Source organism: Elephas maximus, chromosome 2 (genome assembly GCF_024166365.1).
Source record: "Elephas maximus indicus isolate mEleMax1 chromosome 2, mEleMax1 primary haplotype, whole genome shotgun sequence".
Taxonomy (NCBI): Eukaryota; Metazoa; Chordata; class Mammalia; order Proboscidea; family Elephantidae; genus Elephas; species Elephas maximus.
In genome coordinates, this window is record NC_064820.1 from 59,918,467 (window position 1) to 59,946,174 (window position 27,708).

Genomic DNA, 27,708 nt, shown 5'->3' on the forward strand with positions numbered 1-27,708 from the left:
TTTTTTTCTTAAATGGTACGAGATGAGTGTGTCTTACTAACTTTACATTAATGTGATACTCTCAAATGGTAGACAAAATCTGGTGTGTCCACAGCTGAGAAAACAAGTTCTTCATATTAGACAAAGTTCTGAAAAAAACAAAGTTTTCCGTGAATTCTCACCTTTTTAAATACCATACCAAAAAACCCAAATCTGTTGCCATCGAGTTGATTCTGACTCATAGCAACCCTATAGGACAGAGTAGAATTGCCTCATACGGTTTCCAAGGAGTGGCTCGTGAATTCGAACTGCCGACCTTTTGTTTAGCACCCTGAACTCTTTACCACTGTGCCACCAGGGCTCCTTAAGTACCATAGTAGGTTTAAAAAAAGGTACATATTTTACCCTTTTCTTAATCTTTACCTAAAATTTAGAAGGACAGACATTCTTGAAATCATCTGTTTCCCTCATTTTCCATGGTCAAAAACCCTAACTGGTTTCATGATGTATCATAAATTATATAGCTAATTCCAAGGGTCTGCTTTTTTAATTGTTGAATTTCAGACATGTGATAGATAGGCTGTTACAAATTGTGTGAATTAAGGGATTTTCCTCACAGCTTCTCAGATTTTACCGCAAATGTTGGCCTCTCTTCTAGATTTCACACACTCGCCTTGCCCTTGGGTTAGTACGGAGTTCCTTGGGAAAGCTCTTGATTGCATCAATTGCTGGGCCCATTTTGTTGAAATCTTCTTGACACTGTTCAGCTTAAGTGGCGACCCTTTACTGAAAGAGCCAGCTCAGGGTAAGGGATGATTGGGTATAACAGTTTCAAGGGTCTCGACCACAGTGGTCTTGAACGGCTTTCTTTGGTTTATTCTGTTCTGAGGATCTTTGGGTGGCTGAACCCACTCTAGAATTACTAATAAAGTTTGGATTTGTTTTGGGTAACTATGGAGGGTTCTGCAGATCTTCCTTAGCTCATTCCCTGGTATGAAACTGATTGCCCCATTCATTCATTCAGTGAACATCTATGATAAGATAGTGAAATTGCAGGTACACCTGGCCCTAAGAAGACATACCACAGTGGGAAGACAAGTATGTAATTTATGGTTGAGATGTACCAGGGATATTATGGACGGACAGAGGAAGAATCACTTACATGAATAGTTTCCTGGGCATTCTCCTAATTTAGATCCCTCTCTCTTCCCATAGGGTTATCCTGGATGCTTTGGATCCAGTAGAGAAATTGCATCCTTGGGGCTGCCAGGATGACCTGTTCATAAGGTAGAGGGGCCTTTTCACAGTTTGGGAAGTTGCCAGGCCTTCACTGAACCTCAGATGGCTCCATGTGACAACACTGCCACCCACTGGTGATGAAGAGTTTCTGTGGACCTTGACCTGGGCCCTGCCTCCAAGGTGCCCGTTCTGCTGGGTGGGATTAAGGGCCAGGCTGGCGAATTCTGGCCTTGCAGGAGCAAGTTTAAGGTCATTGGTACAGTTGGCAGGCATTGAAACAAAACCACTCTTACATGTATCATGTGACTCGCAGCATACACGAACCAAAAAAACCCAAACCAGTTGCTGTGGAGTTGATTCTGACTCATGGTGAACCCATGTGTTACAGAGTAAAACTGCTCCATAGGGTTTTCTTGGCTGTCAACTTTATGGAAGCAAAACACCAGGTCTTTCTTCTGCAGTGCCGCTGGACTGTTTGCACCACCCAGGGATCTTTATAGCATGTAAAAAAAAAAAAAAAAAAAATACATACCCAAAACAAACAAAAAACCCCAAAACAAAAAAACCAAACCCATTGCTGTCGAGTCGATGCTGTCTCATAGCGACCCTACAGGACAGAGTAGAAATGCCCTACAGGGCTTCCCAGGAGCAGCTGATGGATTCCAACTGCCAACCTTTTGGTTAGCAGCTGAGCTCTTAACCACTGCACCACAGGGCCCCATAGTATTCATACATGGTGGGAATATAGAAAATTGGTTAGAACACAAGCTATGGGACCCCACCCTCCGGAGTCTGAATCCTGGCACTGTGTTACCCTTGGCAAGTTGCTTAACCTCTCTATGCCTAGCTCTTCATTTGTAAAATGGGCTGTTCTGAAGGCTGAGTGTTAAGCTAGATAAAGTGCTTGCTTAGAACAGTGCCTGGCCCAAAGTATTCAAATCATATCAATTATTATTATTAACATTACTGCTTTGACATAGACACCTCTCTTCTTTCCCCTTAGGAAGGCTCAGCAGACTAGAGATTTTGTGAGCTGAAACTTTTTGCTCTATTTTGTGTTTTCTCTTCCAGTCCCTTGGGGTATATTGGCTGAGACTTTAAGGATGTTTTATAAAGTGTCAGTCATACTTGAGGAGGCGAAAGAATTTCTTTCTAGAAAAAAATAGCTCCAAGCTTTCTGTATGTACCAGCTGAGAGAACAAACACTCAAAGCTTGGCTGAATTAGCCTTTCGTGTTGTGGGAGTGGAAAGATAGAAGGGATTTGCGTCTGTGGGGGGGGGGGGCATCTCACAACAATATTATCTCAAGGCTCAACATCTGGTCACAATCAGACTTTGCTTCATAACTAGATTCGTGATGCCACACTTATCGAGTATCTTTAAATCTTGGCATCCCTGTGTTTCTGGGGGTGTTTGTTCTGAGCCATGGGAGGTATTTCACGTCGGGCATCTCTCCTGGATGTGGGGGGCAGGGGGCAGGGCTAGGAAATAGAACGTGCTGTTCATAAGGGCATGTCTGTGTTTAAATTCAGTAAAGATGTCTCTCTAGGATACGCTTTCATTTTACTAATTGTTAAAAAGAAAAAATTCAACCTTTAATGCATAGGGCCTTTAGCATGTGTGCAATAAATGATTGGTTGATTGATTTAGTATGGATTTTTTTATCCCAAATGGGTTTATCTCACCCACTGGAGTCTTGTGAAAATTTTGACGTTCAAGTATCGTGCCAAGGAGTTCTTTGGTAATTAACCAGTAGCCAATGAATCTATTGCAACTCATGGTGATCCATGTGTTTCAGAGTAGAACTGTGCTCCTATGGCTTTCAATGGCTATGATCTTTTGGAAGTGAATTGCCAGGCCTTTTTTCTGAGGTGCCTCTGGGTGCATTTGTACCACTAACCTTTCGGTTAGTAGCCGAGCACTTAACCACTTGCGCCACCCAGGGACTCCTTCTTTGGTCGTTAAGCAAGTATGAATCTTAAATGAATTTTATTAAGGATGTGCTGGCTTAGCTAGCCTTTGGAAATTGGAAAATAACTCAAGTTTTGTTCTTTCAACTACCCCTCCTCGAATCTCCCTTAATTTCTTCTGCATCAAATCTATGACTCCACCCACTTCCTTCACTTTCCTGAAATGACAAGTGTTGGTGTCAGGTATTTGCCATTCTAACTGGGAACTCTGGAAGGTAAGAAATGGGTGAAGAAGCAGGGTTTGTTTAGTTTGGAAAGGTGCAGGCTCAGTGGAACCTGATAGCTGTTTTCAAATATTGGTTAAAAGAGAGGTTAGACTTGTTTTCTGGAGATCCAGAGGCCAGAACTAGTTCTGGCGAGTGAAAATTGGGATAAATTAGGCCTTTAGAATGATCAGAGCTCTTCAGAAATAGGGAGATTACCTTGCAAGCGAGCGCGCTCCTCTTTAGTGTTGCTGTTGTTAGTTGCCATTGTGTGAGTTTCAACTCATGACGACCCCATGTCACTAAGCATGTTTAAATAGATTCTGAACAAACATATCTTGGGAGTGCTCTTGGAGGAGACACCTGTATTGAGTAGAAGATTGACTTCTAAGGTTCCTTCCATGTCTGATGCTCTATGTGTCTAAATAGTAAATCACCACCTATCATTGCATGCACAATGAAAATTGGGTTGGGAGAGATTTGGGGGAAGAGTCTTCCTTGGGTCCTTTAAAAGGCATGGTCCTAGTAGCCCTCTACTCTGGCCACTTGTAAAACTGCCCTTAATGTCTTGAGCTCCTGGAAAAAGTTTAATAAATCAAATGTAATTTGGGTGTCTGGTCCAAGTGTCATAGATTGAACAAGTCCATTGCTCTGCCGTCTTTCAGTTTTGCATTGTCCCTGAAGCCCCACCGAAGCCACATTCTGTCGGCTAGCTTCCCATGGGATTTGCTGGTTGTCTTGGCTCTGCTTCCTGTCTCTACATCAGTGATTCATCCCTACATTGAACAGGGTCTCTTTTTCCCTTAAATTAAAAAAAGAAAAAAAAATTGTACTGATCCTGTAAAAAATCCAAGCATACTTTCTGTTCACAGTCACAGACTAACAGTTTTTTTTGATGACTGTCTCATGGGTTTCTAAAGATGTTTCCAGGCCATTGAAATTGAATAGCTTTTCATGATGTTAGGTTTGTCACAAGTACCTATCCTGGTTTCATTGTTGCTGTATGTTAGATAAGCTTCATGCAGGCATGAATATAGTGCTGTTGGGTGTGAGTTCAGTGTTAATGAATCAACGATATATATTAGAGAGCTCTCTTTAAACAGAAACACATGAAATGAGATTATGTGTTGGGTAGTTGATGAAAAGGTTGTAACCAGAGGCTCTCGGGAACCTAACCCTGTATTTCCCCTAAGAGCAGTGGTTTGGTGTCTCCAATTCAGCCTTCACAGTGGCTTTATAGACCATAACTACAGAAAATAAGGAGACTTGACTGTACTTGACTTATTTGGCAGAATGAGTTTGCTTCCCGTGACACATCCTTCCTAGAGCCTCATTTCCTCCACTGCGCTTGTGCAATGTAACGCAGGAGATGAAGCTTGGAAGCCTGAGCAATCTGGTTGTTTGTGGGCACGCAGACGTGAGGCTGTCCTGCTGTGAGGGCCTTTGCTCCTTCCATCTTTCACCCTCAGAATCTGAACTGTCTCCTGCCCCTCAGCCTGCACCCAAAATGGACCAGCAAAAATGGATGACAGTCCAACCCAAAGGTCAGGTAAAAGACAAGGCAGTTTCTCAGAGAGCAAGTAAAGGGGTGAAAAGGTTCAAACAGCTTCGAGGCCAGGAGGCAAGAACAGGAAGGAGAGAGTTCTGGGATGTGCTATTGTCTGAGGTGAATAGTCTCCCCAGGGATTAGGATCATGGCCTTATGTCTGTGGCTGCAGCTTGGAGACAGTGCCTGGTGGTAAGGCAGGACAATTTGGCTAGCCTTGCAATGCAAATCCCAAATCTCCCACACTGTGATCTGTCTATGGATTGGAACATAATGATAGATCTTGAAGAAAATGACTGAAATTCTCTGAGATCCTGTGTGAGACCAGCTAACAGTAAGGTCATTGTATTGTTCACTGTATTAATAGACCTTCTACCCGTCTTCTGCCCTCAGCCCTCTTCCACAAAGGAGACTGGACAAGGGCAGTATTTAGAGGATATAACAACCGGCTTGGCAGGGGTCCCAATCACAATGGAGGCAGGCCTCAGGGCTGGGGTGAGCTCACTGACTTCTGGTTTTGTGGAATCTGTGGGTTCCTGGGAAATGGTTGAGGCCACGAGGATGGGGCAGTGACTGCTTATCTAAGGTCTATAAATATCTTAATATTTGTTAAACCAGTTACTAACAGTTCTGAGCAAAGTGCTGGAGTTATATACATATATATTTTTTTCTCTATAAAAGTAAGGTCATTCTGTATATATAGTTTGATTCTTGATCTTTTTCACTTAATATTAGATCGTAAACATTTTCCCATGTCATAAATGTTAGCTGTAAAATGTGGCCCACTGATTGGATTTAGCACAACTCAGTTTTTTTTTTCAGTCATTCTCCTATTATTGAACATTTAAATTTTTTATTTTTTTAAAATTGTAAGCTTTGTTGCTATAATAAGTTACATATACTAATTAATAACATTCTTGCACATACATATTTATGTGTAACTTTGATTATTTGCTTTGAGCACATCCCTAAAAGTGAACTTGGGAGTCAGTGGCTATAAACATATTTGAGGCTCTGCCATATTGCCTTCCAGAAAGTTTGGATCAACTCACCTTCCCCAAGAAAAGCTTGAGCACACACATTTCACCCCATTCTTAATGATTCTGTCCATTATTGTTTTTAAAAAATTAATGCATGAAAGGGCTGAAAATGAATGGTAAGCCAACCCAAAGGGCAGGAGAAGAGTATGTCATTTTTAATGCCATTTCTTTTATTGTTCCTGAGAGAACTTTTCTCATGTTTATGGTCCTTTTATGAATTATTTATTGGTGTTCTTTATTCCTTATGATTTCAAAGTATTTCTCCAATTGATTTGAAAGAGCTTTATGTATGTAAGGACATGACACTAATTCTTCATCTGTCATTGCTGCAGATATTTTCCCTGTTTGCTGCTTCTCTGTTTTGTTTTTCTTTAATATGTTTTCATTTTTTACATAGTTAAAATCTAAGATATTCTGTTTTTAAATTTATATCATTGCTTTTGTGATTACAAAGGTCATTCCTGTGGAGCCTTATGTTAATTTTTTAAATTAACATATAAGTAATTAATCTGAAATTTTTAAACTTTATTTTTGCATATTACAATGAATTGTTTTCCTAAATAGTCATTTATCTATCTCCCTTCCCTCACTAGTTTGTAATGGCAAATGTATCATATACTAAATCATCAATAACACCTTGAATGAGGCTCCTCCTACAGACTGTTCTCTAGAACAGTAGCTCAGGGAGCAGGGACCCTCAGAGGTACCCTCTCTGTGGGGTACACTCATTAACTTGAGGAGAGAGCCAAAGTCCACCTCAGTCACATTCCACAGAGTCTTGTGGTCAGTCCACAGCCGAGATTCTTAGCCTTCTTGTGTTCCCTGCGTAGTTTCAAATCTTAGAATTTTTTTGTAGCACATCTGAAGGAATTAAAAGACTCAGAACAACTCTAAATTCAGTGAACACTGTCACACAATTACTTCTTCAGCATGACAACGTCTCACAGTAGCTATAAAAGTACCCACTGTTCCTGCAATATTTATTGGGGCCTCTTCAGCACTGTGTCACTGTCTGAGTAACCATCAGACTGATGCCAACACTTAACATAGTGCTTACAACATGACAAGCATTAGCCTAAGACCTTTCTATATATTAGTTCATTTAATTCTCTCCTTATAAGGTAGGTACTACAATTATTCCCATTTTATGGATGAAGAAACTGAGTCACAGAGCAGGAAAGTGACTTGCCCAAAGTCACACAGTTAGTAGTGGTGGGGCTGTGGAATCTGACAACCCCGAAGTCCGTCTTCTTACCCGCTGCTGTCTATAACTGCTCACTCACTCAGGAGGCAAAGCCTTGTATATGCCAGTGAACTTGGGTGGGACATTCCACATCCTATTCTCTCTTACTCATAGCAGCCTATACCCGACTGTACGCACTGTTGTTTAAGACAAGTGTCGGCAGGCTAGAGTTTACACTCAGGTGTAGCAAAAATAAATTTTACACATTAATGAAAAATTGGAAGCACATCTGTGACAAGTGGACCGTACACCAGGGAGGGAATTAAAACTAATGGTAATAGCGCGACAATTCTAAAGTGGGGTTGGGTGAATTCTTTTTAATTATTAAGATAAATGTCAAATGACCAAAGAATAAATAACTGTCATACTGAAGCACAAAAAAATGACTGAATTTTTTTGAATTTATTTCTTAAGTCTCATATCAACTGGGAAAGACACACAGAGAAAGACACCTATAAACCAATTTTTGAGCCAGACTTCTATGTTTTTTAAATTAAATTCCAGTAGATCAAATTTAGTTGGATATTAAAAGAATTATACACCATGGTCAAATAGGGCTTATTCTAGAAATATAAAGATGTTTTGATTTTAGAGGTGGTGGGCACAGTGGTGACAAATTCGGCTGCTAACCAAAAGGCTGGCAGTTTGAATTCACCAGGTGCTCCTTGGAAACCCTATGGGGCAATTCTACTCTGTCCTATAGGGCTGCTATGAGTTAGAATTGACTCGATGCAACAGGTTTGGGGTTTTTTGGGTATTAATAAAATATAACACATTAATAGAACAAAGGGGAGATACATGATTATATGAGTAAAGACTATAAAATCATTTGATACAATTTGACATCTGTTCCTAAAAAATGTTTAACATCTAGGAATAGAAAGATATATTCTTAGTATGATAAAAGTGCATTTATTTCAAACCAATTGCAAGCATCATACCTAATGAGGAAACACTAGAGGCAATACTATTAAAGAAAGAGATGAGACAAACTCTAACTAATGCAGAAATACATGAAGCAGAAATAAATGAAGCCTAATAATAAAAAGGAAGAGCAACATATCATAATTTAATAATACAGTAAGTCCCCAGGTTGCGAACATCCGACTTAACCGGCAACTCTACTTGCCCTTTAATATTATGTAAATTACCCAACACTTGGAAGGATTGAACCAACCCTACTTGCAACAAATTCTTCATCACAATCACCTTCACCTGCTGCATGTGCAGTTTTTAAATCATTGAAAAGACTTTGAGCTTTTCTTGCACTAAAACCAAACAAACCCAACCAAACTCATTGCCGCCGAGTTGATTCTGTCTCATAGAGACCCTGCAGGACAGAGTAGAACCGCCCCATGGAGTTACCAAGGAGTGGCTGGTGGATCCGAACTGCCAACCTTTTGGTTAGCTGCCGATCTCTTAGCCACTGCACCACTGGAGTTCCTCTTGCATTAAAATAAGGCTAAATAAGAACTGTAAGCATCTGATTTGACTTACCTACAAATTCTTAAAGACACACTTAGGAACAAATCTTGTTCGTAACCCAGGGATTGTAGTTAACTTTTTACAGGAGACATATGCCAGGCACTATCCTAACAGTTTCATTTTAATTCATTTTATTCGTTCCAACAACTTTATGAAATAGGTAGTATCTTTTTCCTATTTTTGTTGTTGTTACATGCCATTGAGTCTGTTCTGGCTCATAGCAACCCTGTGCACAACAGAATGAAACACTGCATGGCCCTGTGCCATCCTCACAGTCTTTGCTATGTTTGAGCCCATTGTTATAGCCACGGTGTCAATCCATCTCGTCAAGAGTCTTCCTCTTTTTTGCTGAGAAATTGAGAAGTACAGAGGTTTAATAATTTTCCCAAAGTTATACAGCTGTTAAGTGGCATAGCAGAATTTCATTCCAGCCCACATGACCTCAGAGTCAGTGTTCTTAACCACTATGAGGCACTGCCCTTAGCCACTATGAGGCACTGACCTTCACCATTAAAATGATTTAATTATCCACGAAGGACCCCTGGTGGTGCAGAGGTTAAATGCTTGGCTGCTAACTAAAAAGTCTGCGGTTTGAACCTACCAGCTGCTCTGCAGGAGAAAAGACCTGGCGATTTGCTCCCGTAAAGATTACATTTAGGAAACCTTATTGGGCAGTTCTACTCTGTTGTATAGGGTTGCTATGAGCCAGAATTGAATTGAGAGTAAACAACGACAACAATAATTATCTATGAAATGACACAAGAGAATTAACCATAGAATTTTTAGAATTAGTAAGATTTGACTAAGTTAGTCAGATTTAAAAATAAATATAAAACTAGATAGCTCTTCTATCTTAAATAACATAAAGAGGAAAATAGCCCATTACAATGAAAATATCAAATGCCCTGGAATAAACTTCACTAAAATATTCAGAATCTATATGAGGAAAACTACAGAACTTTACGGAGGGACATAATAGATGAATTGAATAGGCAGAGATAACACACCATGTTCCTAGACATAAATAATAAATAGCATGTTGTTAGGTGCCATCGAATCGGTTTCGACTTATAGCGACCCTATGCACAAGCAAACAAAACACAGCCTGGTCCTGCGACGTCCTTACAATCGTCGTTATGCTTAAGCTCATTGTTGCAGCCACTGTGTCAATCCACCTCATTGAGGGTCTTCCTCTTTTCCGCTGACCCTGTACTCTGCCAAGCATGATGTCCTTCTCCAGGGACTGATCCCTCCTGACAACATGTCCAAAGTATGTAAGACGCAGTTTCGCCATCCTTTCCTCTAAGGGGCATTGTGGCCGCACTTCTTCCAAGGCAGATTTGTTCATTCTTTTGGCAGTCCATGGTATATTCAATATTCTTTGCCAACACCACAATTCAAAGGCATCAACTCTTCTTTGTTCTTCCTTATTCATTGTCCAGCTTTCACAAGCATATGAGGTGATTGAAAATACCATGGCTTCGGTCAGGCACACCTTAGTCTTCAGGGTGACAGCTTGCTCTTCAACACTTTGAAGAGGTCCTTCGCACCAGATGTACCCAACGCAAAGCGTCTTTTGATTTCTTGACTGCTGCTTCCATGGCTGTTGATTGTAGAACCAAGTAAAATGAAATCCTTGACAACTTCAATCTTTTCTCTGTTTATCATGATGTTGCTCATTGGTCCAGTTGTGAGGATTTCTGTTTTCTTTATGTTGAGGTGCAATCCATACTGAAGGCTGTGGTCTTTGATCTTCATTAGTAAGTGCTCAGGTCCTCTTCACTTTCAGCAAGCAAGGTTGTGTCATCTGCATAACACAGGTTGTTAATGAGTCTTCCTCCAATCCTGATGCCCTGTTCTTCTTCATATAGTCCAGCTTCTCAGGTTATTTGCTCAGCACACAGATTGAATAGGTATGGTGAAAGAATACAACATTGACGCACACCTTTCCTGACTTTAAACCAATCAGTATCCCCTTGTTCTGTCTGAACAACTGCCTCTTCTTGATCTATGTAAAGGTTTCTCATGAGCACAATTAAGTGTTCTGGAATTCCCATTCTTCGCGGTGTTATCTACAGTTTATTATGATCCACACGGTCGAATGCCTTTGCATAGTCGATAAAACACAGGTAAACATCCTTCTGGTATTCTCTGCTTTCAACCAGGATCCATCTGACATCAGCAACGATATTCCTGGTTTCACATCCTCTTCCGAAACCGGGCATGAATTTCTGGCGGTTCCTTGTCGATATACTGCTGCAGCCATTTTTGAATGACCTTCAGCAAAATTTTGCTTGCGTGTGATATTAAAGATATTGTTGTATAATTTCCACATTCGGTTGGATCACCTTTCTTGGGAATAGGCATAAATATGGATCTCTTCCAGTCAGTTGGCCAGGAAGCTGTCTTCCATATTTCTTGGCATAGACAAGTGAGCACCTCCAGTGCTGCATCTGTTTGTTGAAACATCTCAATTGATTTTTCATCAACTCCTGGAGCCTTGTTTTTCGCCAGTGCCTTCAGAGCAGCTTGGACTTCTTCCTTCAGTACCATCGGCTCCTGATCATATGCCACCTCTTGAAATGGTTGAATATCGACTAATTCTTTTTGGTATAATGACTCTGTGTATTCCTTCCATCTTCTTTTGATGCTTCCTGCATCGTTTAATATTTTCCCATGGAATCCTTCACTATTGCAACTCGAGGCTTGAATTTTTCTACAGTTCTTTCAGCTTGAGAAACGCCGAGCATGTTCTTCCCTTTTGGCTTTCCATCTCCAGCTCTTTGCCCATGTCATTATAATACTTTACTTTGTCTTCTCGAGAGGCCCTTTGAAATCTTCTGTTCAGTTCTTTTACTTCATCAATTCTTCCTTTTGCTTTAGCTGCTTGACGCTCAAGAGCAAGTTTCAGAGTCTTCTCTGACACCCATCTTGGTCTTTTCTTTCTTTCCTGTCTTTTCAGTGACCTCTTGCTTTCTTCATGGATGATGTCCTTGATGTCATTCCACAACTCATCTGGTCTTTGGTCACTAGTGCTCAATGCGTCAAATCTGTTCTTCAGATGGTCTCTAAATTCAGGTGGGATATACTCAAGGTCATATTTTGGCTCTCGTGGACTTGCTCTGATGTTCTTCAGTTTCAGCTTGAACTTTCTCATGAGCAATTGATGGTCTGTTCCACAGTCAGCCCCTGGCCTTGCTCTGACTGATGATATTGAGTTTTTCCATCATCTCTTTCCACAGATGTAGTCAATTTGATTTCTGTGTGTTCCATCTGGTGAGGTCTATGTGTATATAGTCGCTGTTTATGTTGGTGAAAGAAGGTATTTGCAATGAAGAAGTCGTTGGTCTTGCAAAATTCTATCATTCGATCTCCAGCATCATTTCTATCACCAAGGCCATATTTTCCAACTACTGATCCTTCTTCTTTGTTTCCAACTTTTGCATTCCAATCACCAGTAATTATGAATGCATCTTGATGGCATGTCCCATAAATTTCAGACTGCAGCAGCTGATAAAAATCTTCTATTTCTTCATCTTTGGCCCTAGTGGTTGGTGTGTAAATTTGGATAATAGTCGTATTAACTGGTCTTCCTTGTAGGCGTATGGATATTATCCTATCACTGACAGAGCTGTACATCAGGATAGACCTTGAAACGTTCTTTTTGATGATGAATACAACACAATTCCTCTTTGAGTTGTCATTCCCAGCATGGTAGACTATATAAAATAGCCAATACCAGTCCATTTCAGCTCACTAATGCCTAGGATATGGATGTTTGTGTGTTCCATTTCATTTTTGACAATTTCCAATTTCCCTAGATTCATACTTCATACATTCCAGGTTCTGATTATTAATGGATGTTTGCAGCTGTTTCTTCTTATTTTGAGTTGTGCCACATCAGCAGATGAATTTCCCGAAAGCTTTTACTCCATCCACATCATTAAGGTCAACTGTATTTTGAGGAGGCAGCTCCTCCCCAGTCATCTTTTGAGTGCCTTCCAACTTGGGGGGCTCATCTTACAGCACTATATCAGACAATGTTCCGCTGTTGGTTTGTTGTATTGTGGGGGTTTGTGTGTTGCTGTGATGCTGGAAGCTATGCCACCAGTATTCAGATACCAGCAGGGTCACCCATGGAAGACTGGTTTCAGCTGAGCTTCCAGACTAAGACAGACTAGGAAGAAGGACCCAGCAGTCTACTTCTGAAAAGCATTAGCCAGTGAAAACCTTATGAATAAATAGCATAAGCTGTTTAAATTATTACCCAGATTTACTTATAAGCTTAATGTTATTTCAAAGTTCTAACAGTTTTTTTTTTTCTTATAAAGTTCAGGAAAATGATAATAACTTTCATTTGTAAAAATAAGTAGATAACTTTGTTTTAAAAAAGGGGGGGAGAGAATGTATTTAAGTACTTCTTTATATATAGACTGCGGAGCCCTGGTGGCACAGTGGTTAAGAGCTCAGCTGTTAACCAAAAATGTCGGCAGTTTGAATCCAGCAGCTGCTCCTTGCAAACCTTATGGAGCAGTTCTACTTTGTCCTATAGGGTGTCTATGAGTTGGAATCGACTCAATGGCAATGGGTTTTTGGGGGTTCTTTAATATATAAACTCCTCTGGAAAGATGTGTAAGGAACTGCTAACATTGTGTTGCTTTCAGGAAGGGGAGCTAGATAGCTGAGAGCAGGGGGAGAGATTTTTCCTTATACATTGTGTTATACTATTAAACTGTATGAATATATTACCATTCCAGAAGCAAAAATGAACAAAAAGAGGAAACAAAAAATGGGTAAGAATATCCAATAAAATTGAAAAAAGAACAGAATATTGAGAGAGGATTTCTCCATCAAATATTAAAACATTTAAACAACGATAATAATGAAAATAGTGAGGCACTGTCTCCAAACTAGATAGATTGCTAGAACAGAGAAGAGAGCCCAGAAATGTCTCTGGCATCAGCATGGAAAGTGGAAGACAATAGGTAGGTAGACTTTTGAGTGAAGAGTTTTGCCTATAAGGCAAGTCTTAGACTGAGAGGGTAGACCAGACACAGAGGAAAGGGAAAGTACTTCAAGGTCTATGAGCTTCCTTGGAGAATTCATTTCCTTCTGACATGGTTTTTCCGCTCAGGCAAATTCTGCTTCTCCCAATCTCCAAATCCAAATGGGGTATAGTGCTGGGAGTTCATTACAGAGAAGAAGACAACTTGAGGTGGTGGGACATTCTCTTGACCTGGGATGACAGGTTGTCCTTATGACCTTGGATAAGTCATTTATGATAATCACTAGCATTTACTGAGTCATTATTATGGGCCAGGCACAGTTCCAAGTGCTTTATATGTATTATGTCATTAAATCTTTGTAATAGCCCTATGAGGATTGTTATAACAATATTAGTAATAACCCTGTAGCTACCACTAGCACTTACTGAGGGGTTACTCTCAGCCAGGGATGGTTCCAAGTACTCTGTATGTATTAATTAATTCAACATTTATAAAAATCTTGGTAGTGTTATCCCCCTAACTTACCAGGTGAGAATGGGGAGATATAAAACCAGAAAACCAGACCCATTGCCCTCGAGTCGATTCCAACTCTCAGTAACCCTATAGAACAGAGTAGCACTGCCCCATAGGGTTTCCAAGGAGCGGCCGGTGGATTTAAACTGCTGATCTTTTGGTTAGCAGCTGTCTTACTTATCTAGTGCTACTGTAACAGAAATACCACAAATAGATGGCTTTAACAAACAGAATTTTATCTTTCACAGTCTAGTAGGCTACAAGTCCAAACTCAAGGTATCAGCTCCAAGGGAAGCCTTTCTCTCTCTGTCCGGCTCTGGAGGAAGGTCCTTGTCATCAATCTTCTCTGGGTCTAGGAGCTTCTCAGATGCAGGGACCCCAGGTCCAGAGAACGCCCTGTGCTCCCAGTGCTGCTTTCTTGGTGGAAGAGGTCCCCCTGTCTCTCAGCTCACTTCTGGCTTTTATATCTCAAAAGAGATTGGCTCAAGACACAATCCAATCTTGTAGCTTGAGTTCTGCCTCATTAACATAGCTACTGACTATCCATCCTCATTAACTTCATAGAGGGTGGAATTTATAACACATAGGAAAATCACATCAGATGACAAACAGGTGGACAATCACACAATACTGGGAATCATGCCCTAGGCAAATTGATACATATATTTTGGGGGAGACACAATTCAATCCATGACAGCAGCCTAACTCTTTAACCACTTAGCCACCAGGGCTCCTAAGGGGAATTATAAGATGTTAATTAGCTGAGTCACAGAGATAGGAAGTGGCAGTGTTGGGACTTGAACCTGTGTAGTTGGCTCCAGTGGCCATATACTTCACTACACTGTACCACCACTTATTCCTGCTGTTTCAGTTTTCACATAAAAAAAGTGAGAAGGTTGAACTAAGGTTTCTTCCAATTCTAAAAGCACTGCTATTCTAAGGCAAAAACCTTCCAGGAGCCATCCTTTAACTGGTTTCTTCAGTAGTGACCTGAAACCAGTTGAACCCTTCTCAATTCTTCTCTACATTCAGTAGTCCACGCAGCTTGATTGTGTCAAAACTTTGGTCACCATTTTGAACAAAGTTATTAGAAGGGTGAAATTGTCAATTTAAATGAATTTCAGGTGCCCTCCAAATTCTTAAAGATAAGATATTTTTAAAGCAGCAGTCACTGTTCTGATTTACTGTGATGAATTAAAGAGCAATGATCTCAAGGTAAAATTGGTAAAACCACAATCAAAATGTAGGATGTTGTTGTTGTTGTTAGCTGCCATCGAATCAGTTGCAATTCACAGCGAACCTATGCACAACAGAATGAAACACTGCCCGGTCCCGTGCCATCCTCACAATAGTTGTTATGCTTGAGCCCATCGTTACAGCCACTGTGTCAATCCACCTTTTGAGTGTCTTCTTCTTTTCTGCTGACCCCTCACTTTACCAAGCATGGTGTCCTCCAGGGACTGGTCCCTCCTGATAACATGTCCAAAGTATGTGAGACAAAGTCTCACTATTCTTGTTTCTAAGGAGCATTCTGGCTGTATTTCTTCTAAGACAGATTTGTTTGTTCTTTTGGAAAATAATTATTTTACCTTTTTATCAACTGCTGTTTATGTGTGACCTTGTTTAAAGTGTCATGGCTCTCTGAACTCTCTCTTGGAGAAATGTCAACTTGTTACACTGAACAAATGGGCTTAGTAGGAAAATGATAAAGAACCTGACTTCAAAGTTTCTGTGATGCAGGCCCAGCCCTGACCTCGCAAATTGCCCATTTCTATCAGATCGGTTCCACAAGTCACATTCTAGTGTCATTCCACCCTTTAGCCTCCTCCTCCTCCTTCTACTCCTATGATGCTGGTGCCATTCTTTGCTCCAGCGGCAAGCTGTTGTGGAGATTGGATCAACCCTTACTCTGGAAGACACTGGGATGTCATACTGACCTTTGACCGCTTGCCAGAGCTCATTGCAAATGTAAGTTGTGCTCAGTGGAGCTACAGTAGCAGCCCTCCAATCACTGCAAGCCCAGCTTGAGGAACTCGAGCGGGAATAAGATGCTCTGACAAGGGCTCTAGCTCATTACTTTTCTTTTCTTTCCAACGCTAGGGGTCATGAAGGGGTTGGTAGGGTGGGCTGTCAGAATCCAGAGTATATAATTTGGTGGTGATGGGGAGTATGAGGAAGGTTTGGAAGTTGGAAACCTGAGTTAACATAGCAGCTTTGCCCCTTGTCCTATGTAGTGTTGGGCAATTCATGTAACCACAAATAGACTGAAAACAGACACTCTCTCATAGGCTGAGGCAAGGACTGAGTAACGTAGCAAGAGTAAAGAGTTTAGCTCAGTGCCTGGCACGCAAAAGTACTTAATAAACAAGAGTTATTGCTCTTCTTCTAGTAATTGATGCTGGTTAATATTCTTGGCCTGACCTCCTTCAGTTTCTCTTCGGAAAGTACTTCCCAGCCCCAGCATGGAGAGCGGATTGCCACAGGTCTATCTTGGGAGTTGGGAACAGGCCGGTGCTAAGAGATTCTCAAGAGTACAAACCTCTGCTAATTAAAGAAATATAGCAATTTTATACTGGATTTTTGTATTGTTCGACTTTTTTTTTTTTTTTGAAGATGGCATTAATTTTGCAACTACAAAAAAAATCAGTATTTTCAAACTTTATTAGAACCCATAGGCATTGAATACTGCAATAATACCCCAAAAAATGATCATTAAAAAGAATGTAAACAATGCTGTGATAACCTGAGATGGACACAACATCACCTGTTTGGTATTCCAGCTGGGAATGCATCATCTAAATCTAATCATGGGAAACATCAGAAAAAACTCAAAAGGAAAAACACTCTATCAAAACAGGGAGACTGGAATCTTCAAAATTATCAACTGTCTTGAAAGTCAAAGAAAGTCAGAAGAAATGTTTCAGATTAAAGGAGACCAAAGAGACATGACAACTAAATGTAATAGCTAATTCTAGAGGGAGAAATGGAATAAAATACATTGTTGGGTTAATTGAAAAATTGGAATCAGACAGTAAATTAGATGAAGGTGGATATATATGTATACTTATAGATGTATTTTCAGTCATACGCATGTGAAACCTGAACAATGATTAAGGAAGACCGAAGAATTAATGCCTTTGAATTATGGGGTTGGTGAAGAATGTTGAATATACCATGGACTGCCAGAAGAAAGAAAAAAATCTGTCTTGGAAGAAATACAGCCAGAATGTTCCTTAGAAGGAAGGATGGCAAGACTTCATCACACATGCTTCGGACATGTTATCAGGAGGGCTCAGGCCCTGGAGAGGGACATCAGGCTTTGTAAAGTAGAAGGTCAGCAAAACTAGAGGAAATGTTCAACAAGATGGATTGATACAGTGGCTGAAACAATGGGCTCAAGCATAACAATTGTGAGGATGGCACAGGACTGGGCAGTGTATCCTTCTGTTGTACATATGGTCTCTACGAGTCGGAACTGACTCAATGGCATCTAAGAACGACAAACGCATGTATATGTATATCTATCTCCCCCACTCATCTGTCAGTTTTTTGTACTGTGGTGGCTTGTGTTTTACTGTGATGCTGGAAGCTATGCCACCGGTATTCAAATAACAGTAGGGTCACCCATGGTGGACAGGCTTCAGCTGAGCTTCCAGACTAAGACAGACTAGGAAGAAGGACCTGGAAGTCTACTTTTGAAAAGAATTAGCCAGTGAAAACTTTATGAATAGCAATGGAACCTTGTCTGATATAGTGCTGGAAGAGGAGCCCCTCAGGTTGGAAGGCACTCAAAAGATGACTGGGGAAGAGCTGCCTCCTCAAAGTAAAGTTGACCTTAATGACATAGATAAAGTCAAGCTTTCAGGACCTACATTTGCTGATGTGGCAGGATTCAAAATGAGAAGAAACAGCTGCAAATATTCATCAATAATCAGAATGTGGAATGTATGAAGTATGAATCTAGGAAAATTGGAAATTTTCAAAAATGAAATGGAACACATAAAGGTCAATATCCTCGGCATTAGTGAGCTGAAACAGACTGGTGGTATTGGCCATTTTGAATCAGACAATCATATGGTCTACTATGCTGGGAAGGACAACTTGAAGTGGAATGGCGTTGCATTCCTAATCAAAAAGAACATTTCAAGATCTGTCCTGAAGTACAAAGTTGTCAGTGATAGGACAGTATCCATACACCCACAAGGAAGACGTTAATACAACTATTATTCAAATTTACACTAACCACTAAGGCCAATCTGTGGCGCAGTTCTACCCTGTCCTATAGGGTCGCTATGAGTTGGAATCGACTCGACGGCACTGGGTCTGGGTACTAAGGCCAAACATGAAGAAACTGAAGATTTTTACCAACTTCCGCAGTCTGAAATTGATCAAACATGCAATTAGGACGCATTGATAATTACTGGTGATTGCAATGCCAACACTGGAAACAAAGAAAAAGGAGGGGTAGTTGGAAAATATGGCCTTAGTGATAGAAACAATGCTGGAGATCACATAATTTTGCAAGATCAACGACTTCTTCATTACAAACACCTTTTTCAACAGCATAAACAGGGTATGTATACATGCACCTCACTAGATGGAATACACAGGAATCAAATCGACTACATCTGTGGAAAGAGATGATGGAAAAGCTCAATATCATCAGTCAGAACAAGGCCAGGGGCCAACTGCATAAAAGACCTGAAGGTGAAGATAATTAGTACAAGTCCATGAGAGCCAAAGTACAACCTTGAGTATAACCCACCTGAATTCAGGAATCATCTCAAGAAAAGATTTGATGCATTGAACACCAATGACCAAAGACCAGAGGAGTTGTGAAATGACATCAAGTATATCATACCTGAAGAAAAACAAGAGGTCATTAAAAAGACAGGAAAGAAAGAAAAGACCAAAATGGATGCCTGAAGAGACTCTGAAACTTGCTCTTGAATGTCAAGTAGCTAAAGCAAACAGAAGAAACAATGAAGTAGAAGAGCTGAAGAAAAGATTTCAAAGGGCAGCTCCAGAAGGCAAAGTATTATAATGACATGTGCGAAGACCTGGAGTTAGAAAACCAAAAGGGAAAAACATGCACTGCATTTCTCAAGCTGAAAAGACTGAAGAAAAAATTTAAGACTCGAGTTGCAATACTGAAGGATTCTGTGGGAAAATTATTAAAAGGCACAGGAAGCATCAAAAGAAGATGGAAAGAATATGCAGAATCACTATACCAAAAAGAATTGGTGGACATTCCACCATTTCAGAAGGTAGCGTATGATCAGGAACTGACGGTACCAAAGAAAGAAGTCCAAGCTGCACTGAAGGCACTGGTGAAAAGCAAGGCTCTAGGAATTGACAGAATACCAGTTGAGATGTTTCAACAAACAGATGCAGCGCTGGAGGTGCTCACTTGTCCATGTACAGAAATTTGGAAGACAGCTACCTGGTCAATGGACTGGAAGAGATTTATATTTATGCCTATTCCAAAGAGCGGTGATCCCACCAAATGCAGAAATTATTGAATGATATCGTTAATATCACAGGCAAGCAAAATTTTGCTGAAGATCATTCAAAAGTGGCTGCAGCAGTATATCAACAGGGAACTGCCAGAAATTCAAAGTGGATTCAGAAGAGGAGGTAGAATGAGGGATATCATTGCTGAAGTCAGATGGGTCCTGGCTGAAAGCAGAGAAGACCAGAAAGATGTTTACCTGTGTTTTATTGACTATGCTAAGGCATTCAACTGTGTGGATCATAACAAATTATGAATAACATTGCCAAAAAATGGGAATTCCAGAACACTTAATTGTGCTCATGAGGAACCTTTACATAAAACAAGAGGCAGTTGTTCGGACAGAACAAGGGGATATTGATTGGTTTAAAGTCAGGAAAGGTGTGTGTCAGGGTTGCAGTCTTTCACCATGCCTATTCAATCTGTACGCAGAACAAATAATACGAGAAGCTGGACTATATGAAGAATGGGGCATCGGCATTGGAGGAAGACTTATTAACAACCTGGGTTATGCAGATGACACAACTTTGCTTGCTGAAAGTGAAGAGGACTTGAAGCACTTACTGATGAAGATCAAAGACCACAGCCTTCAGTATGGATTGCACCTCAACATAAAGAAGACAAAAATCCTCACAATTAGACCAATGAGCAACATCATGATAAGCGGAGAAAATATTGAAGTTGTCAAGGATTTCATTTTACCTGGATCCACAATCAACAGCCATGGAAGCAGCAGTTAAGAAATCAAAAGATGCATTGCATTGGGTAAATCTGCTGCAAAGGACCTCTTCAAAGTGTTGAAAAGCAAAGATGTCACCTTGAAGACTAAGGTGCACCTGACCAAAGCCATGGTATTTTCAATCACCTCATATGCTTGTGAAAGCTGGACAATGAATAAGGAAGACCGTAGAAGAATTGTCACCTTTGAATTGTGGTGTTGGTGAAGAATATTGAATATACCATGGACTACCAGAAGAACGAACAGGTCTGTCTTTGAAGAAGTACAACCAGAATGTTCCTTAGAAGCGAGGATGGTGAGACTGCGTCTTACATACTTTGGACATGTTGTTAGGAGGGATCAATCCCTGGAGAAGCACATCATGCTTAGCAAAGTACAGGGTCAGCGGAAAAGAGGAAGACCCTCAACGAGGTGGAATGGCACAGTGGCTGCAACAATGGGCTCAAGCATAACAACGATTGTGAGGATGGCTCAGGACTGGGCAGTGTTTCGTTCTGTTGTGCATAGGGTCACTATGCATTGGAACTGACTCGCCGGCACCTAACAGCAACAACAACACGTGGGAGACCAGGGTTCCATTGTCTGTCAGTGGAGGCTGTGTGTTGCTATGATGCTGAACAGGTTTAGTGGAGTTTCCATACAAAAGTGGGCTAGAAGAAAGGCGTAGTGATCTACTAGCAAACAATCAGCCACTGAGAACGCTATGGATTACAATGGTCAGATCCTGTTTTGTGTGGGGTTGCCATGAGTTGGGTTCACTTGACAACAGCACACAACAATCCTCAGAACCTGTGAATGTAACCTCATACGGCAAAAGAGTGAAAAATTACCTAATGTGGCAAAGATGTGATTAAGTTAAGGATCTTGAGAGGCGTTTATCCTGGATTACCTGGGTGGACTTCAAAAGTCAATCACATATATCCTTATAAGAGAGAAGCAGGGGGAATTTTGAGTCAGACACACAAGGAAGAGGCTATGGGAAGATGGAGGCAGAAGTTACAGTGATGCGACCCTAAGTAGCTAGAAGGTGGAAGAGGCAAGGAATGGATCCTCCCTGGAGCCTCCAAAGGAAGTGCAACCCTGTAGAAAATCAAACCAGACCCATTGCTATCTAGTCGATTCTGACTCAGAGCTACCCTACAGGACAGAGCAGACTTGCACCATAGGCTGTAATCTTTAAGGAAGCAAACTGCCACATTTTTCTCCCACGGAGAGTCTGGTGTGTTTAAACCGCTGATCTTTTGGTTAGCAGCCGAGAGTTTTAACCACTGCACCATCAAGGCTTCTTTGCAACCCTGTAGACACCTTGATTTCAGAGTTCTGGTCTCCAGAACTGTGAGAGACTAAATTTCTTTTGTTTTTCAATCCACCCTGTTTTTAGTAACTTGTTACAGCAGCCTTAGGATGCTAATACACTGTGTTAATCTAGACTGGAAGACTGAGCCCTCCTGTCATTCTCCCAGCAACTCTGCAAGAGAAATAACTTCTGAGGGCCATCTGCAAACACACGGTGCGCAGCCTCATTTCTGGCAGAACCGAGGCAGGGCTGCGTCGTCCTCAATCTCAGCAAGACAGAGGGGCATACGAAAGCCCCACATTCTACTTGTCTAGAGAAAGTCACTTTGCGGTGGTTTGCCCAACAATGTATTACTGAAAATCTATATAATCGTCTTAAACTTATTATGGTCTTTCTTGCTTTTAGGAGCCCTGGTGACACAGTGGTTAAGAGCTCGGCTACTAACCAAAAGGTCAGCAGTTCAAAATCCACCAGCCGCTCCTTGGAAACACTGTGGAGCAGTTCTACTCTGTCCTATAGGGTCACTAGGAGTCGGAATCAACTTGATGGCAATGGACTGTTTCTAGCTTTTAAGAAGGTGCGAGGGTTAATGAGACAAAAGAACTAGTCAAGTATCATTTGGGCCCTGGGGACCACTCTTCCCTCCCCATTTTCTTCCGGAGGCCTGGGATACCTTCAGGCACAGCAAAGCTGTTCTTTCCTCAATTAAAGACAAAGCTTAAAATGCAAATCTTCAGTTATGTAATAACTCGACTTCAGTAGAAGCCTCTGTATTCTGTAGTAAATGATTTTACTACAGGCCCTTTCCTGTGTGTAGGCTTTGAGAGGGAAGACAGCCAGGAAGAGCACGTGGGACCAGAAGAGGTGTTGCTATGGTGAAAATCAAAAAGCACAAAATGGGAGTGGAGTGTTCTGAAGACCTAGGCTTCCTCCCTCACAATTTTATGAAGCAAGCCAGAGACATATAGCCCTGATGTCCTCTGCCAACAGATAACCTGAACTTGAAGCCTCCCACCAATTCTGTGAATATATAAAAATTTATCCACATTTTACAGACAAGGAGGTGGAATCCAAGGGAACTCAATCAGTCTGCCCAAGATCATGCAACTGGAACAAATCTGTCACCAAGTTCCTGGCACAGGGATCAATGTCTTGTTATCTCAAGCTAAAGAGAAATAGAACAAAATGTGTTGGGGGGATTTAGGTTTACCAAATCCACCTGGTTTAAGCCCTGGACATTATGCATCATATTTTTCCAAATATGCAATGCCAACTGTCATGAACTGAATTGTGTCCCCTCCCCAATTATGTGTCAACTTGGTTAGGCCATGATTCCCAGTATTGTGTGGTTGTCCCCCATTTTGTGATTGTTGTAATTTTCCTGTGTTATAAATTTGAATCTCTGCCTGTGGTTAATGAGGCAAGATGAGATTATGTTAAAGAGGATTAGGGTGGGATGTAACACCCTTACTCAGGTCACCTCACTCAACCAATGTAAAGGGAGTTTCCTTGGGATGTGGCCTGCACTACCTTTCATCTCTCAAAAGATAAAAGGAAAGGGAAGGGAGCAGAGAGTTGGGAACCTCATACCACCAAGAAAGTAGTGCCAGGAGCTGAGGGAATTGCCAGAATTCCTGCATGGAGAAGCTCTTAGTCCAGGGGAAGATTGATGAGAGAAAAAGGCTTTCCCTGGAGCTGATGCCCTGAATGTGGACTTCTAGCCTACTAGGCTGTGAGAAAATAAATTTCTCTTTGTTAAAGACTTCCACTTGTGGTATTTCTGTTATAGCTGCACTAGACAACTAAGACACTGACCATTCTCTGGAGCAACCATTAAGCAGAGCTGCCTAAGGTCCATTCCCACCCCAGGGTAGGTGTGGCCAGTGGTTGCTGAGGAAAAGGAGCTTCCTCTTGTTCTGTTGTCTGGATAGCAGGCTGAAACACCTAGGTCGCAGTCCTCTCTGTTACTAATCAGGTGTGTGTTGTTATTATTACTAAAATGGCTTACATTTTTATCTCTCTGGGCTTCAGTTTTCCCATCTAAAAGGTTAGGGGAGGGGTTGGATAAGCAAATTGGACCATTGTGACCCATAAGGTTTTCATTGGCTGATTTCTAGAAGCAGCTCACTAGGGCTTTCTTCCCAGTCTACCTTAGTGTGGAAGCTCTGCTGAAATCTGTTCAGCATCACGGCAACATGCAAGCCTCCACTGACAGGTGGGTGGTGGCTGTTCATGAGGTCCCTTGGCCGGGGATCAAACCCTGGTTTCCCAAATGAAAGGTAAGAATTCTACCACCGAACCACCAATATCTCACCTATTGGAACCTGCCTTTTTGCACAGGTCACATCCTGCATCAATTAAATTGGAATCTGCAGGAGTGGGACCCAGGCATCAGAATATTCTAAGGCTCCCCAGATGATTCTTATGCACAGCCAAGTTTGAGAACCAGTGGGTTACGTGGCTTCCAAGGTCCTTCCAGAGGTAGTATCTTCCGTACCATCTGCTTGTGAAGCACATGGTCACTATAGTTGGGATTCTCCAGATACTCATAATGTGTGGAAAACCCATACCAAAACCCCACATTCAATTTATCTAGAGAAAGTCTCTTCACCGTGGTTGCCCAGCAATACAATATTTAAAATCTATGTAACAATCTTAAACCTACTATGGCCTTTCATGCTTTTAAGAAGGTGCAAGGATTAATTTGATATAGAACTATTCGGGTATCATTTAGTTAATTATTATTCCAGGGCTCACTCTAAATGGTACCCTGTAGTTCTGAAAAAAAAAAAAAATAGTGAATGTCTCTATTCAATGAGTATTAACTAAACCGTCATTTGGAGACAGAAGGGTGAATAGTCTTTGCACCCGAGAAACTCACAGTCCAATGTGGCAATAATAATATCCAGTTGCTGTTGAGGCAATTCCAGTTCATGGTGACTCCAAGTGTATAAGAGTAGAACTGTGCTCCATAGGGTTTTCAGTGGCTGATTTTATGGCAGTAGATTGCCAGACCTTCCCTCCGAGGTGCCTCTGAGTACACTTGAACCTCCAACCTTTCTATTAGCAGACAAGTGCGTTAACTATTTGCACCACCCAGGAACTCCAGCAATAGTAGTGAAGCAATAAGAACAATATCAGCCACGATTTGTAAGTACTTATTGTACATCACAGAGCCCTGATGGCGTAGTGTTAAGAGCTCAGCTGCTAACCAAAAGATCAGCAGTTCAAATCCATCAGCCGCTCTTGGAGCAGTTCTAGTCTGTCCTATAGGGTCACTATGAGTCGAAACTGACTCGACTGCACCCAACAACAACAACAACAACATTGCACATCAGGCAAAGTGACAGTTGCTTTTAACATAGTATTTTAAATCCTTGCAACAACTCCACTAGGTAAGCAGCCTCCGTTTTATTGCTGAGGAAACTAAGGCCCAGAGAGGTTAGGTAACCTGCCAAGGTCACAAAGTGAAGAAGTAGTTCATCTGCCATTCTGACCTATGTCTGTAAGATTCTGAAGCCCATCTTATTTCTGCCATACCACAGAGCCTCTAGAAAAGAGATAAAAGGCAGGGAGAGGGTTAACTTACAACGGGTGGGGGTGAACAGGCCTAGAGTGGAGGAAATGCTGTGAATTGCTAAAATGAGAGGTGCTATAAGAAAATAAGTACTAGAAATCAATATAGCTATGTTTGGGGCCCAATCCTGTTAGAAGGCACAATACCGGAAGAGATGAATTCATTACAAAGGGCTGGTTCTCCTGTGATTAGTTCCAGTTCCCTCAAATTCGTGTTAAAAATAAACTCATTGTGTTTCTCTTTGGATCTCATAGCTCAACAACCTCATTTTTTAGCCAGTATGAGCTCTTTGATTCTAAGCAGATTTCTACTTTTGCTGATTGCCATCAGTGATGATACAAAATTGACAAAGAAGAGAGGATGGTGGTGGGCACAGCTGTGACAATCACCTTCTGTACCTGTTCATATCCAAACGCAGTGTGGGCCAGCATATTCTGACAGTACACACACACACACACACACACACACACACACACACACTTCAAAATGGGTTAATACCTAAAGTTCAAATTTTATACACAAGAATGTAAATGTGAATCTAATATTTTAGAAACCCACCGAGCTGAAATAATTCACGCATGAAACCAGATGTAGCTTGAGGGTTTGTAAACACACTGTGGCCTAAAGCAGGAAAAGGGAAAAAGAAAAAAAGCAATGAATTTCCTTAATGAGGCTTTCACAAATCATTGTTTTCAGGTTGTAGCCCTCGCAAGCGAAATGACCAAAGAACCTTAGGGTCTGGAAGAATATCCAGAGACTATAGGAAGTGGGTTATATCAGATATTTAAAAAAAGATTCTAAAACACATTTATTACACTTACAGAATGGAAATTTCCTGTGTCTACACAGGAAAGATGCATAATTACACAGAGGTATTGCATATTAAGTGCATATACACACACACCACATATGCAAAATGTACACACGTAGACTACACAGCTTAATAAAAGCTTGTTATAAGGATGGGTGTATTTCCCAGCAACCTCTTCTGGTGGAAAATTACCTTCAATCTGGAAATTATGAATAAGGAAGATATAACCTGCTGTTGCAAATAATGACATAGTGACAGTCATTACACAACCTTGGATGACATAATGTATCAACCACTGCATCAATATGGGCAGCCTCTATTCCTGAAGGGATTCAAGAGATACTTGTGAAGCCAGAACAATGAGAGCTTGGGTTAATAGACTGCTAAGAAGCACATGATCTGTTCTGCTTGTATTACTTATTCTAATTTTTTTTTTTTTTTTTTAAGATTTGAAAGAAAAAAAGACTAATGAGAGTAAAGATGATACTATTTGAAATAGCTGGTATGCCTGAAATGCAATTTTTAAAATTTATTTAGGAGCTGTTCATTAAGACAGATCACACACATAAGCTTATTTTTCTCTTCCGGACGCTTACCAAATAACAAGTGCACATTTAGAACGGTTTCTTTTTCACACAGAAATCCTCCTTATACACACACACTACTCTCTCTTTTTCCTTATAACTGCAAATCCCTACATCTGGACTAAAGATGCTAAGAACAAGAGGACGTGTCAAAGCAGCTGGAGAAACGTACCTTTTTGTTGATCAAACACAGATGGGGTGCTGAAATCCATGGTTGCCTGTCTCATCGTTTCTCATCAGAATGGCAAAAAGCATCAGGGCTCTAGAAAGGAGAAAACACACCATCTCACACATTCCAGTCAACACAACAGTCAGTAGCTGCATCGCTTGCCAAGACCTCTGTCTGAGAATTAAACGTGCCTTAGGAAAAAAAAAAAAAAAAAAAATTTTTTTTTTTTTTTTAGAGCTGCAGGTTTTTGTCAAGGCAAATGATGGGAACAGGTAAATGCTACTCCTGTAGTAACTGCCAGGAAAAGAGTTACTTCTTATGGCTTCATTCAGCAGCTCTACTTGTACGTAAGTATCATACAGCCTGTATCCCCAAACAAATTAAAAAAGACCAAATCCCAAAAACAGTATCCGGAGTGGAGGACACCTGCCTTGGATCTCGGCTGGGAAATCCCTGCAGGTCACGGTGCTTCAGCAACCAGAATGTTGCTTTAAACCAACAGAAATCTCAATGGGTGAGTGAGGCTTCATAGGGCCAGACGGAGCATGTGCAGAGCTGCCAATGCAGCTTGGATTCGGCTGTGCTCGTGGCGGAGTGAGAACTGCATTTGGGTCATGTGAACAGAGAATGCCATCTCAATGGACCAGCACGTAAATATTGTAGCAGGAGGCTGCTGGCCATGTGCTGTGTAATTACCCACATTCCTAGCTCATCCTCATTCCCCTTCAGCTCCATTCTCTGAATGACAGGGAGGGTGGAAGGAAGGAAATGGCATTTGAAAGGCTATATTTCAGG

The 27,708-nt window shown here is 41.1% G+C and overlaps 1 protein-coding gene across 1 annotated transcript in view; it reads right to left on the minus strand.

The window, feature by feature from the left end:
- Positions 1-26,956, minus strand: part of ANKRD55 (ankyrin repeat domain 55) — a 114,358-nt gene extending 87,402 nt beyond the window's left edge. The window contains exon 1 of the mRNA XM_049867611.1: positions 26,917-26,956. Within this exon, the coding sequence (XP_049723568.1) occupies positions 26,917-26,956 (40 nt within the window). The remainder of the gene's footprint in view (positions 1-26,916) is intronic.
- Between the last annotated feature and the right edge of the window lie 752 nt (positions 26,957-27,708).